We start from the raw sequence: 13,630 nt of genomic DNA, 5'->3' as shown, positions 1-13,630 counted from the left end.
CATAACAGGCCGAATGTGCAACTTCATCGAATACTTCCTAACGAACCGCAAGATAATAACCAGAGTCGGTGACACTCACTCTGATTTACAACCCTTAGAAAACGGAACTCCACAAGGGAGTGTACTCAGTCCCACTCTGTTCAACGTCATGATCAATGACCTAGATAAGAACTTGGCATCTAGCCTAACTGAAATATCGCAATTTGCGGATGATAGTGGAATATGGACAGCAGGAAGCCCCTCCAACCACAAAATAATTAAAGACTTACAAGATAGCTTAAACAACATAGGAAAGTGGGCTGACAAACGGGGTTTCAAACTAGCACAAGAAAAAACTATAGCCGTAATATTTACCCCAAAACGTAAAATAAACAAGCATCTCCCTACACTGACAATACAAAATCATGAAATTATTTACGAAAAATTTGCACGATTCCTGGGAATGTATTACGATGAGCACTTAAGCTGGGGACACCATATCAAAGAATTAATTAAAAGATGTAATAGGGACCTCAACCTCCTCCAAAACCTTAAAGGGACCGACTGGGGATCCAATCAAGAAACACTGCTAACCCTATACAGGGCACTGATTAGATCCAAACTAGACAACGGATGCCAAATATACAACTCAGCACCTAAACAACATCTTAAAAAACTAGACAATATACAAAGAAAAGCCCTCATTACAATCACTAGCGCGCTACCATCAACATCTCTAGCAGAACTCCTAGTACTAACCGGAAAACTCCCGCTCTGTCTCCGACGACAACAACTGATTCTAAGATACGCAGCCAGATTAACATCCCACTCAAATTCCCACCCCACTAGAATAGCGATAGAAAAATGTGACAAACCATTTAGCAATAAACTGCAACATCTAACCCCTACAGGGAAATTAGTGAACGAACTTATAGAACAACTCTACATTGGAAACTTCAAACATGTAACAAACAAGCACTTCGAAACTGAACCTTGGACCAACGAAGAGCCAAAAATCAATATCTCCCTCACCAAATATGGCAATAAAAAGGATCAAGAACATCAATTACACACATCGCAACAGAAGAAATTAATACCAACTACTCAATTTTCCTATACGCAAATATGTTCCGGAGAAATACTGGAAATATGTCTCTGCCGAAACACTCGAAGCTGCTCTTGTCAACAACTATAATGATGAAAAAATACTTCAAGAAGTGAGAGAATGCCCGGATACTGTCTATGTTCAGAAATATAAGGCTGTGCACTACAAAATTCCAGGAACCGAAGATGCCGTGAAGGAATTTGACCCTAACGTTTTTAATCTGCTATGTGACCATGAAAACTTTCTTGACTTACTGTTTTGATTGTCAGCTTTTCAACAGATGTGAAAGGCAGGACACCAAATGCTGAAGTTTTGTCAGAAGTGACCAATAAAATAAAACAATTGCATACAGAATCACATTTATAAATCCTGAGCAATTTGCAACTGTACAGGCCATTGCCTTGCTCTTTGTAATGACAATAATACTGTTTACTGAAGAAATATTACAGTTGAAGTTATCATTTAAATTTCGAACTTAACATCCATTTAGGTCGATTAGTTCAAAATGCTTGCTTTTGAATTGAATTATTTACAGTTTATTTCTTAGTTTTCAGATTCCAACTTGTCTGCCAGTTTTAATACTACTATGGTGTTTTCTGTAAATGAAGCGTTTATCGAACATGTTATTTTTTGTTTGCCTGCTTCCTATGTTGTTTTTTTCATTTGTCACCCAGTCCAACTAACTAGCGTACACGGTGTTTTAAAGCAATATTTCTTAACATGGGGAAAAAGATGACTTTTCTATAGCTGTATTCAAGCATTTATAATATTTTTGTCAAATTATATCTCCCCCAAAGAATGGGGAGATGTAGTGCTTTTGGTTTAAAATATTCATCATACCGAGACGATTTGCAGAGCACAAGTTTCAACCACGTAGGTTTAAGGTCAATATAATATTTTGATGTTAAATTGAATATAGTTCATGACCGGTCCATATATTCTTTACATCTCGAGGGATTTGATATTACATGGCACAAATTTGCACAATATTGAGATTATGCTCAGTGAGCCGATTCCAGTCTTGTCAGTTCATGCTAAATGTGATATTCTGTGATCAAAGGTCCAATAGACTATATATTTGGTTTCCGCCCCATATCACCCTTACATGTTGAGGGATTTTGAACAAATAACACATAATACTAGTTTAAATGTAGAAAAAACTTCAGAGATTTTGCTTGCTTTTTGGAAACTTGATTGCTCCCAACTATTCAATTATATTCGTCAGAATTTAAAAGATTAATGGAATGTTCGCTACCCAAGCACAATATAATTTAATTCCAAGTGAAGGAAGCCATTTTTGAAAATCTTTTAATACAGGTAAATCGTGCTAAATTAGCGATATTTTACGGCCGCGGGGTTTACGTTTTTCTTGTAATAAAGTTAAGAAATGTATTTTTAAAATTTTAATATATATATTGTTTACATTTGGTCTAAACGTAAACATTGTCAATTGATCTCTGCTCCTCTGTATTGTCGGCCGATAGTTACATGATAACCGTTACAAACATTGGTGTATTTATAGGGAGATAAGTTATACCCATGTATATTGATAACAGTTGAAATGATTCGCATTAAAATGCATGCCATTGTAAGCTTTTTAAAATCTTGTCTATCAAGAAAGGGTCATTGGTTCTATTCCCAATCGATATGATTTTTAAAAAAAATATATAATGCATAATACATGCCGATGCATATCTGAGATTTTTTATTTGATGTAATATCATGATAAAACAGTTAGCATTATCGATTTTAAGAGTACCGGTGTGCAATTTTAAGATCGTATCAAAATGTCTTAAATGCACGTATATATAAACCGCAAGCGAAGCCGCGGTCACTTCAGAAACATACACGGCATATTAGGTCTAACAAGAGTTACATCGCCAAGCCTTTTTTGTCGTATCGCTTGAGTATTATTTTGTAATTTAAAATGCAGAATGTTTATGAAAATAAAATAATATGCATTTCCCAAAAATAATTTCAAAAATACATTATAAACTAGAAAACGTTAGAACAAATTGCATATCAATACTTCAAAATTCGATTTGAAATAAATTAATAAAAGAGTGCCCTCACTGGGATTCGAACGCTTACACACACACACACACACACACACACACACACATATATATATATATATATATATATATATATATATATATATATATATATATATATATATATATATATATATATAACCTGCATTTTCATTTAATAAAATCCTAATTTTACCCGATTTACCTACAGTAACAAATAGACAAAGTCGTTCATTAGTATGCATCTTTAAACCGACTGTAGATGGTTTATTCATTATTCACGGGTTCTTATTTACTGTTATAATTATCTTCAGGGACGTAGCTAGTATATGATTGATGATTAGGCATGTTGAACGGCGAAGCCTCGAACTGCTAGAGGAGTGGGGGGTGTGTGGGTACGGGGCAACATTGTTACAATCTAGAGGCTCTGAGATAGCATTTCATGCATCTTGTTGAGACTTTCTGAACCTTGGTACTGTTTTAATACTGTAAAAATAAAAAGAAAACATCAAATTCTTATGAAAAGACTCAATAAAATCGAGTTTGCTACTATCTTGTTCGTGTTTTTGCTTCTAATGAATCCTCTTTTCCGTATGTATTTTATTATATAAATATAGATTTCATATCGGTTTCGTGAGTGAAACTTAAACTATTGAAAAAAATCGTCAAAATTCTGTGGAGGCAGCTGCCTTGTAGGCAGCTACGCTCCTGATCATCGCTAATATACTGTTCAGTTGTTTACCTGCCCTGTTGAACCTTGCGACTTTACCGAAGTGAAACATAGTCATTCATTTATCAGTTTGTCCAATTTGTCCAAAGCAAAGTTAAGCTATTTTGAAAATGTTCCGCATTTTGGGACATTTAAAAAAAAAGTATAACGGAGAGAATTACGATAGTGACAGATTAACAACATTCTATTGCACACAATTGTTTCCTTAAAAGAAGAAAAAAAATAAGAAAGACACAGCTCAGTGAGTAATAAGTTGATTTCATTTTAGAAGTGGTTCAAAAATCAACGTTGAGTTTTGATAACAGAACATTTTACCCTAAGGTCATAATTTCACCTGAACGGGTCGTTATTTAACAGGACATTTAAAAAGGGTCAGTTTTTAACGTGAAATTTTGATCACGTTGAAAAATTACCGACCGGGTCAGAATTCAACGAAGGTCAAAATGTGATACTACATCTGGGTCGTTATTAACAGGACATTTAAAAAAGGGTCAGATTTTAACGGGAAATTTTGATCACGGTCGTTGAAAAATGACCCGGCGGGTCAGAATTCAACGAGGGTCAAAATTTAACACTACACCGGCTGTGCCCTATCTTTTCATTTCCAAGTCCGTCTTTGCGTGTCTATGCGCGTCTTTGCCTGTCTTTGCGGTGTCTAGTAGGGCCGGTAGTACAATCGAGATTGACATATTGTCGACCTTTAAAAAATTGTTTGGGGGTGGGGGGAGCGGCGACGCATCGAAAAAAGGCGAATAATCATTGGATGGGTAATTGTAAAATCACAGAACTTAACCAAGGTGCACTTGCCTTGGCCCCTCTCCGAACAAAAAAGGGTATTCATTTTAAAGCACACCCGGAGTTCACCTTAGGTGTGTGTGTGTGTGTGTGTGTGTGTGTGTGTGCTTGATTACAAAATTAACCAATGTAGATATGTGAGAAAGCATGCCAGTAGCTTCTCGTGGGTCGGTGGTTCTTTCCGGGGTTTTCCCGGGTTCTTCCTCCACCATTAATACTGGCCGCCATATATGGCCTATCGTGTGCTGAAAAATGGCGTTAAACCCCACAACAACCAACCAACCAACCAACAAAATTAACAAAATTGAAAACCAGCCTGGACAACCATCTGAATCTCTACAAGTTCGTTTCGCACTTAGCGATTCGCCAGGTGGTGTATTCAACAAGAAAAATAAACAAAACAACAATTCAACAGATATTCAACGTCAATCAACCTGGTCGCAGTCATTTCTTTTTCCTTGCCTCAGATTAATAATTAATGGGTCCTTGCATGGGGGTGGGGGCCCCCTTCATGAACAGAAACCCAGCTTACATACAAGCCTCTGATTGGCCTTTGGATAGTTTAATGAGTCGTTGTTGTTGTTGTAGGGTTTAACGCCACTTGTCAGCACACGAGAGGCTATGGCGGCCAGTATTAATGGTGGAGTAAGAACCCGAGAAAACCCCGTTAAGAACCACCGACCCACCAGAAGCTACTGGCAAGCTTTCTCACATACCCACATTGGCCGAATCCTAGACTCGAACCCACGCAGACAGAGGTTAGATGGCAGTGATCCGTAACGGAGAGCGCTTTAGACCGCTCGGTCACTCGGGGCCCCGTTTAATGTGTCAACACTACTTGGCTAAAACATCATTTATTTTTAACCCCCATTTTGCAAAACTGGTCCTTGATGAGGGGCCTTCCAAAACGATCGGTCGCCACCTTTTGTTGGGGATCTGCCCCCACCCCCCCCCCCCTTTTTGAATACACGCCTCGGATTGGCCTTTGGACAGTTTAATAAGTCAACACTACTTGGCTAAAACAGCATAGTTTTAGCCCCCATTTTGCAAAACGGGGCCTTGGTGATCCCTTCCCCACCCTCCCAAAATATAATCAGTCACCACTTTTTTTTCGGCGTGCCCTTCACCCTCTGGTTTTCTGTTTCAAATGATTTTCCTTACTTGTACCTGTCGTACTTATATGTATAATTTAAACAATGTACATACTAATTGCGTAATACTAGAGAGCTATGGCAATGCACCGAGTGTATTATAATTTGACGACTGACACTGCCAGATATGGAATCAACATAATCGATTAGGTGAAAGATATTGTATGCTTTGTGACAACCATGATATTGAAGATGAATGTGATTTTCTTTTTAGTGTGTCCAGTATATACCAACTTTTGTCTACATTGAATAAAAAAGAAATAATTCAGGAATAAACCACCAATAACTAAGTAATCTACCATTTAATGGACGGGGTCTGTCTGGGATTCTTTCAAATTAGGATATTCTGGTATCTTTTACCTCAAAATAATTAAAGGAAAATAATGGGCATAATTAGTTCCTTGTACAAATTAGGGCAATCACATGCCAAGTTATTTAGTCTAACAACACACTTCCCTACCCGAAAATTAAATAGTTGGTCCCAAAATGTGCATTCAGCTCTGTGTGTGTGGGGGGGGGGTTGGATTTTCAACGTAGCTTTAACAAAATTTCAGTCATATCGCTATGATGTATGCAGTGTGGCAGACATGCAGCATGATGTCCCCAGTCACATTATCCTGACACCAGGCCGACCAGTCCTAACACTAACATTGTAATGTTGAGCGCCAAGCGAGGCAGCTGTTAGTACCATTTTTGTAAGTCTTTGACTCGGCCTGGGATCGAAACCATGACCTGCCGCATCCAAGGCGGACGCTCTAAACACTAGGCCACCGGAGCGGTCGTTAACTATCAGTAACAAGAATACAATATGTACATTAGCTACATTAACATAAGAAAGATATTATTAGTCTTACAGTAAGTTATTAGATATTGTTTATATTTGTCCATCATCTCCTTTCCATCTTTTGCTGGTTACTTTCTTTGGAGTCTTTGATTAAATTTGCACGTAGTCTATGATAACCATGCAATACATTTCTATTTCTACAGTATGTATGTACTGAGCATGCCCCAGAAATTGTCCGCCAGAGCGTCACAATTAGCTTAAGGCCAGACACGTGCTTAACCGCATAAAAGTAGTTTCAAAACTGTTCTTACTGTAATTTGCCTAGAAACAGGAGCATGCAGCGGCCTGGTTAGCTATGTCTGTCCTGAAAAGAAAACAGCTCGCCCCAGTCATTAACGATCCGTCCAACATCGATGTCAGTTTTTCACCTTATAGCCTCTCTTTCGTCTCCAGTGGGAGGAATCAAGAACACTTAAAGTGTAATTTCAATCCATAAGGGAGATGGGAAATGACATAAAAAGAAGTAGGAAAAAAAAAAAAGACAAAGCGACAATAAACAGAAATAAAAAGGAAGAGATTAAATTGTGAGGAAAGAACAAGAATGAAACAATGCACCCTGATGTACATGTCTACAAACAAATACTGAGATAATGATGGGGTGGCTTTTGGTGTGTTCTGTTATTTATTGCAGTTGATTGGTGCGATACAGCGCATATTAACTATATGAAAATTATCGGTAATTCAAATCGCTGCAAGCTCATACAATCGAAATCTGATTACACTACTTCAATTATTACAGGTTTTAAAGTGGCCAGCTCAAACTACGCGGGTAACTACTATCATTTTATCCCATCTGGTGTAGATAGCTATTCAAGCGTAAATAAGCATGTACGCACTAACGTATGCATGTATTTGTATATGTATACATACAGTTTACTATTGGGGGTGGTGGTAATATTTGGTCTTCGTTCATTAGCAAATTGTTCGTGGTTTCCATTTTAAGACTTGGTATGTTAGCAGATATGCTGGATCGGTGTATCAGTAATTATAGAAGAGGTCAAACGTCACGATTTGAAAGTATTTTAAATGTTACTGACACGCCATATTTACTCGGCTGATAGACTAAACCCCAGTGAAAAGAGCTGTACATGTTGTCTTTTTGGGTAGTTGTTGACTTCATTAGTTACCTTGGTATGACGGTCAAGACTATTTGCATTTTCGAGGGGGGGGGGGGTATGGGCAACATTTTCTCCGAATCATACTATAATTTTCCTTATTGATAGTATATTTGTCCACTTTAGAACATTCAGGTAGAAAAAGTAGAGAAAAATTTCAGCATAGGAGGGACCGAAATTTAAAATAACAAAAACAAAAAACAAACAAAAAAACACTACCACCTATTTTATCCTCCCATGAAATAGTCATTAAAGTTTACTGCTTACATATCACATTGTCTGCTAGTTTGTTTTATGTATTGTAAAAACGCGTGCAGGAGAAATACTTTGAAGACAGTTAAATATGAAGAAAAGAAGATAAAAAAGTGAAAACAAATCGCCAGTTCATCATATTAAAATATTGTTAATAGTTGATATTGATAAGATTGACTACATTTACATCGACGGATTAAAAAAGGTATTGATGACATCTTTTTACAACCGGAATGACAACAGTGAGCATAGTCCCGCCTGAAGCCTATCACAGGCACACACACACACACACACACACACATATATATATATATATATATATATATATATATATTATATATATATATATATATATATATATATATATATATATATATATATATATATATATATATATATATCCGTCATTACGAAACAAATACAGGAATTAAGAAGCCTGTGTATAATTGATGATGAACAATGCATATTTTTTCTCAAGAGTTGTTATATTTTCTGAAAAAAAAATATTGGATTTTGCATGGAAAATTATGTATTATTTACTCCATGATACTGATCTGTAACGAACAAAGCAAAAGGAGATCTTACCGTTTGACCTGTACATTATAATTTTTTTTCAAGGTTTAGTTCATTCCATAAATATTTGCAGGCTCTATAAGTCAATGTTTTGATAGTGGGAAGTATGAGGCGCCGTAGCGGCCAAAAGCTGCTTCAATCAGACCGTTACCGTTGAAATTTTAATGTCAAATGTCCAGAATTCCAATTTCACGTGTTGTATCAAAAATGCTTGTCCTTAAAGTTCCATTTTCTAGGTCGAGATTTTAGATTGTGTGTTGAATCACATTGACTGTGCTGAAAGTTCCATTTCGTATGTTGAGTTTTTAGTTTGTATCTGTTACACAGCGGTGATTAGACATTTTATTGTGTTTGTCAGAATTGTTACTTTGATATCGTGAAATGATGTGGTGGTGTTAAAAGTAACATTACACAATGTCCACTTTAACAATTCAAAATAATATCTAGTATTAAGATACATCATTCGTGTACTCAATTATGAGGCGCACTTGCATTTCATGCATTTACAGTTTGAAAGTTACCATTCACGGGTCGAAAATTACTATGAATTTCTTCGCTAGAGGTCGCTCTCGTGAACGGACCGAGTTATTTTTAAACAAGGACCTTGCTTCTCGTTGCTGTGAAATTCAACAGATGAAATCTAAATACTCGCCATATGAAATGGAACTTTCACCACAAACAGTTGCAAACAACGTGTGAATTAAGGATTCTCTACATATGATCTTGAAATTTCAACTACCGCTGTGTAATTCAAAATATACACTGTAAAACGTCGACATCGGAAATAGAACTTTAAACCACCACTGTATAATTCAACATATACAATCTAGAAAATGGAACTATAAGGACATGCAGTTTGATCCAACACGTGATATTGGATTTGTCGATATACGAGATAAAAATTTCAACAGCAACTTTCACATTGGACCATCCTTTTTTCCGCTACGGCTCCTCATAGGGAGCAGCAGAGGAGCCGAACAGACCACTTGCTGGAAGGTCCATTTTTGAAAACTAAGGCTTCTGTGAAGTGGCAAATTTTATGTCGATCTAACAAGAATACATTAGCTGAGACCAGACAACCATTAATTAGATTTATGGAGACAAGCGCGTATCATATCGCCATACTACCGTGTACGGTAATGTCCTTTAGAGGGAGAATTCTGTTCCTAATTAAACATTTGTTTATGCAGCAGCCAGGCGGACAATTTAGGACGGGGAAAACTTCATTTTCATGGTAAAGTTGTCACAATTGAGAGAATGCAGAAACTCTGTTACTCAAACTACCAGGGTCAAGTTGACCCTGACTTTGGCGCCTCTGGAAAAAGGCGGCAGAGATATTTGATTCTGATTGGTACGTTAAATGAGAGGGCGTGTTCCAACATAAAATTTCATAGGTTTTAATATCGCCCGCATCGAATTTTAATCAGTCTAAGCTTTTCCTACAAGAGGAGACCCAAAGGTTATGACTCCGGAAATTTGCAAGAAATTTCCGTAAAACTGTTGTCCAAAAAGGGGACGATTGTCGAAAGGAACCGACGAACTAATCTACCGATTAGGGGGAGGAAAAACATTGACGGCAAAGGGAGAAAATAGCTCCAGAGACGTATGAACGAATGAGTGATGTTATTCTGAGACCTATACGGAGACGCATAGAGAAAGGTGCAGTGAGATATATAATCCTGTGACGCAACACTGCGACGTGTTAATCTCTGAAGAAGTATTTTGAGAGTGTCCTGAGACGGGTGGTAGAAAGTATCATCCCGAGATCCAAGGGGTCTGAACAGCGACAGAGGAAGCAAAAACAGACTGAGGACGAGCAGGTTATGAAATCATACAAGACGTTGACTTCGATTGTTCACTCGATCTTATGATGAACTAAATCTATCAGTAACAGATTGGCTATCTTATTTAGATCTATTTGCGTTTTCTTTGTATTTCGGTGAAAGTTAAATTTCTAAAAGCAGAGCACACTCCTGATGTAATGAATTTTCACAGTGTTTGTATGTAATTGATTAAATTGTTTGTTTATATGTACGGGGGCTCGTGTAGGTTTGTTCTATATACCTGCTCAGATCTCTATCTATTCCACCTATAAGTTTCACCATTTATATTTCCATTTACTCGAACCGGGCAATAACATCGAAGGCGGTCAACCCTTAGATAACGAAAACCAAATACGGAGTGACATTCACTCCCCCCGTGTAACAATTTTGGGAGCTTTCGTCCGGGATATCAGAACATTTTCATTCGAGTAAAAGAGTCTGAGCAAATATAGAACAAAATCAGTATCTAGATAGTGATAATTCCATTATTACTATAAGAAATAAGGATCAGAGTGATTCGAGTCATTGTCTGCTATTTTGTTTATACATATATATATATATTGTGCATGCTAATTTCTTGCCATTTCTTTTCATATTGTGATGAGAATATTGTAAGAATTGAGACACATACCTTTGCTATCAAGTCGTATTCTAAATTTGTGGGGTAAAGTGGAAAATTTCCTTTGTATTCTCTTGTGAGAAGAGATATTTAGGCAAAGCCCGCAGTAATAAATTACGCCTTGTTAGTGGTTAAGCGCTGCACTAATTTGGGGAGGCATTCCAGCTGCGTACTGCCCGTTTATTTATTGATTGATTGGTACAGGGACCGTCTGGTTTAACTGAGTCAGGCATACGATAAATACGTGAGGGGCTATTTTCAAACAGAGCAGTAAAACTTAAGTTATAGGTAAAAGACTTAATTCTTGTGTCACCTTACAAGTAGACCAGGATGGCGACAGACAGACAATTAGTTAGGGAATTTAAGTCAATAGGAAAAGAGGAATTAGGTTACGACGGAACTCAGTTAGCTGAATTTGTCGAACGAAGTGTTAGGGAACACAAGGAGCAATTAGCCGCGGAACGAGAGAAGGACAGACAAGCAGCTGAGCGTGAACGAGAGAAAGACAGACAAGCAGCTGAGCGTGAACGAGAGAAAGACAGACAAGCAGCTGAGCGTGAGCGAGAGCTCGAATTAGCCAGATTGCAGGCCGAGGAAAGGGAACGGGAGAAAGACAGACAAGCAGCTGAGCGTGAGCGAGAGCTCGAACTAGCCAGATTGCAGGCCGAGGAGAAATCTAGAGAACGCGAACATATGTTAGCCATGGAGAGACTGAGGATCGAAGCCGAGTTCAGGAGGGGTGAAGATCTGAACGAACGTCCAGGGTCCACAAGTAGACGATCTGAAGACAGACGACCAATACAGATCACCATGCCCATGTTCAGTGACAAGGACGAAATTGTTGACAACTTTTTGACACAGTTCGAAAAGTTGGCACTGGTTCATCAGCTACCCAGAGACCAGTGGGCTATCAATGTTTCAGCATTCTTACAGGGAACCGCGAAAGACGTCTACCACAATATGACACCGGAGGAGATAGACGACTACGACGCTTTGAAGAAAGCGCTACTACGGCACTATGAGCTGTCGGCAGAAACGTTCCGGAAACTCTTTAGAGAATCGTCGAAAAAAGCTACCGAAACGCACGCGCAATTCCATAGCCGAGTACGCGTAATTTTTGATAAATGGATGAAAATGTCTGGCACCGCGCTAACGTATGAAGGCATACGCGAAGAAATTTTGAAAGAGCACGTCTTAAGTACGTACAGGAAAGATTTAATAGTATTTTTGGCGGAGCGTGAGTTCTCGACCTTGGATGACATAAGCGTGATGGCCGAGCGCTATGAGAGCGCGCACTCGCGTCCAACCACCTGGGGTGGCAGGGACCGACCTGGAATCGGCGAGCATAGAAAGACCACTGAGGTGGCACCCCAAAGACGGAATGGACAGAATGGTGGGAGGCCAGGGGCCGGAAATCTCAGCCGAGAACATTTCCGTGGGTCGGGGAAGACTCAGGGGGTAGAGAAAGATGCCACGGGGAGGAAAGGTGAGCCGGTGTGTTACGGCTGCAACAGACCAGGCCATGTCGTTAAGGATTGTAGGAAGTATCGTCCGACAACGATTAATTCGGTAACTCCGAATACTGTTAAGAGACAAGAAACAGTGGAGTTGACTAATACAGCAGTAGCTACGGTTAACGGTGAGAGGGCAACCGTACTGTATGATACTGGCTGCAGTTATCCTGCCTTGGTGGATAGTAAGTATGTCAAGCCTGGGGATTATACAGGCGAGACGGTTGAAGTCCAGTTTGCTAACCGGACGAAGGATTCGCTTCCGGTCGTTAGCATTCATCTTGATTCGCCGTATGTAAAGGGACGAATTCAAGCAGCGTGTTTGTCGGGACTGTCTCATGATGTAATATTAGGGTGTAGGTATGTGTTGCCGCAACCTAACCCTATGACGTGTACACCTGTATACGTCGGGTCTGTTGAGACGAGGGCTATGAAGCGAAGGTCAGGGTCAAAGCCGCTACGACCCACGACTTCGCCCATAGACAATTTGCTACCTGGCGAGTTGAGGAAACTTCAAGAGGAAGATTTGTCTCTCAACAAGGTACGCAGGTACGCAAAAGATGGGTCTGTACGGAGAATGCCAGACGGCGAGGTAAAATTCGCGACGAAACGCGGTATTTTGTATCGGTCCGCCAAGAAAGGGACCGATACGTTCAAGCAAGTTGTTGTGCCCAGAGCGAAGCGAGCAAAAGTGCTTAGGCTGGCACATGAGGGTCTACTTGGAAGCCACATGGGGGTGGCGAAGACCAGAGATAGGTTAGTGAGGGAGTTCTACTGGCCAGGTGTGTATGGGGACGTTCGGAGGTATTGTTTGTCGTGCGACAAGTGACAACGGGTGGCACCCAAGACCTCCCATCGCCCGGTGCTACTAGGAACCACCCCACTGATTGACGAACCTTTCTCGAGGGTGGCGATGGACTTGGTAGGTCCGATAAAACCGGCGGCAGAAAGCGGTAATCGTTATATATTAACGATAGTAGATTACGCCACTCGGTACCCAGAGGCAGTGGCCTTGAAGAACATTGACTCAGTCACGGTGGCTGAGGCCTTGTTAGGAGTTTGGTCTAGAGTTGGCGTCCCTGAGGAGATACTGACTGACC

General features: G+C 39.4%; 1 protein-coding gene across 1 annotated transcript; it reads left to right on the top strand.

Moving 5' to 3' along the window:
• The first annotated feature begins 11,721 nt into the window (after nt 1-11,721).
• On the top strand, nt 11,722-13,359 carry LOC149807404 (uncharacterized). Its single transcript, XM_089954861.1, has one exon. The coding sequence runs from the start codon at nt 11,722-11,724 to the stop codon at nt 13,357-13,359; it is 1,638 nt and encodes a 545-aa protein (XP_089810987.1).
• The last annotated feature ends 271 nt before the right edge of the window (nt 13,360-13,630 follow it).

This window comes from Sinohyriopsis cumingii, chromosome 1 (genome assembly GCF_028554795.1).
Source record: "Sinohyriopsis cumingii isolate HCF-2022 chromosome 1, ASM2855479v2, whole genome shotgun sequence".
NCBI lineage: Eukaryota > Metazoa > Mollusca > Bivalvia > Unionida > Unionidae > Sinohyriopsis > Sinohyriopsis cumingii.
This window is presented reverse-complemented; position numbering and strand designations above follow the sequence as displayed.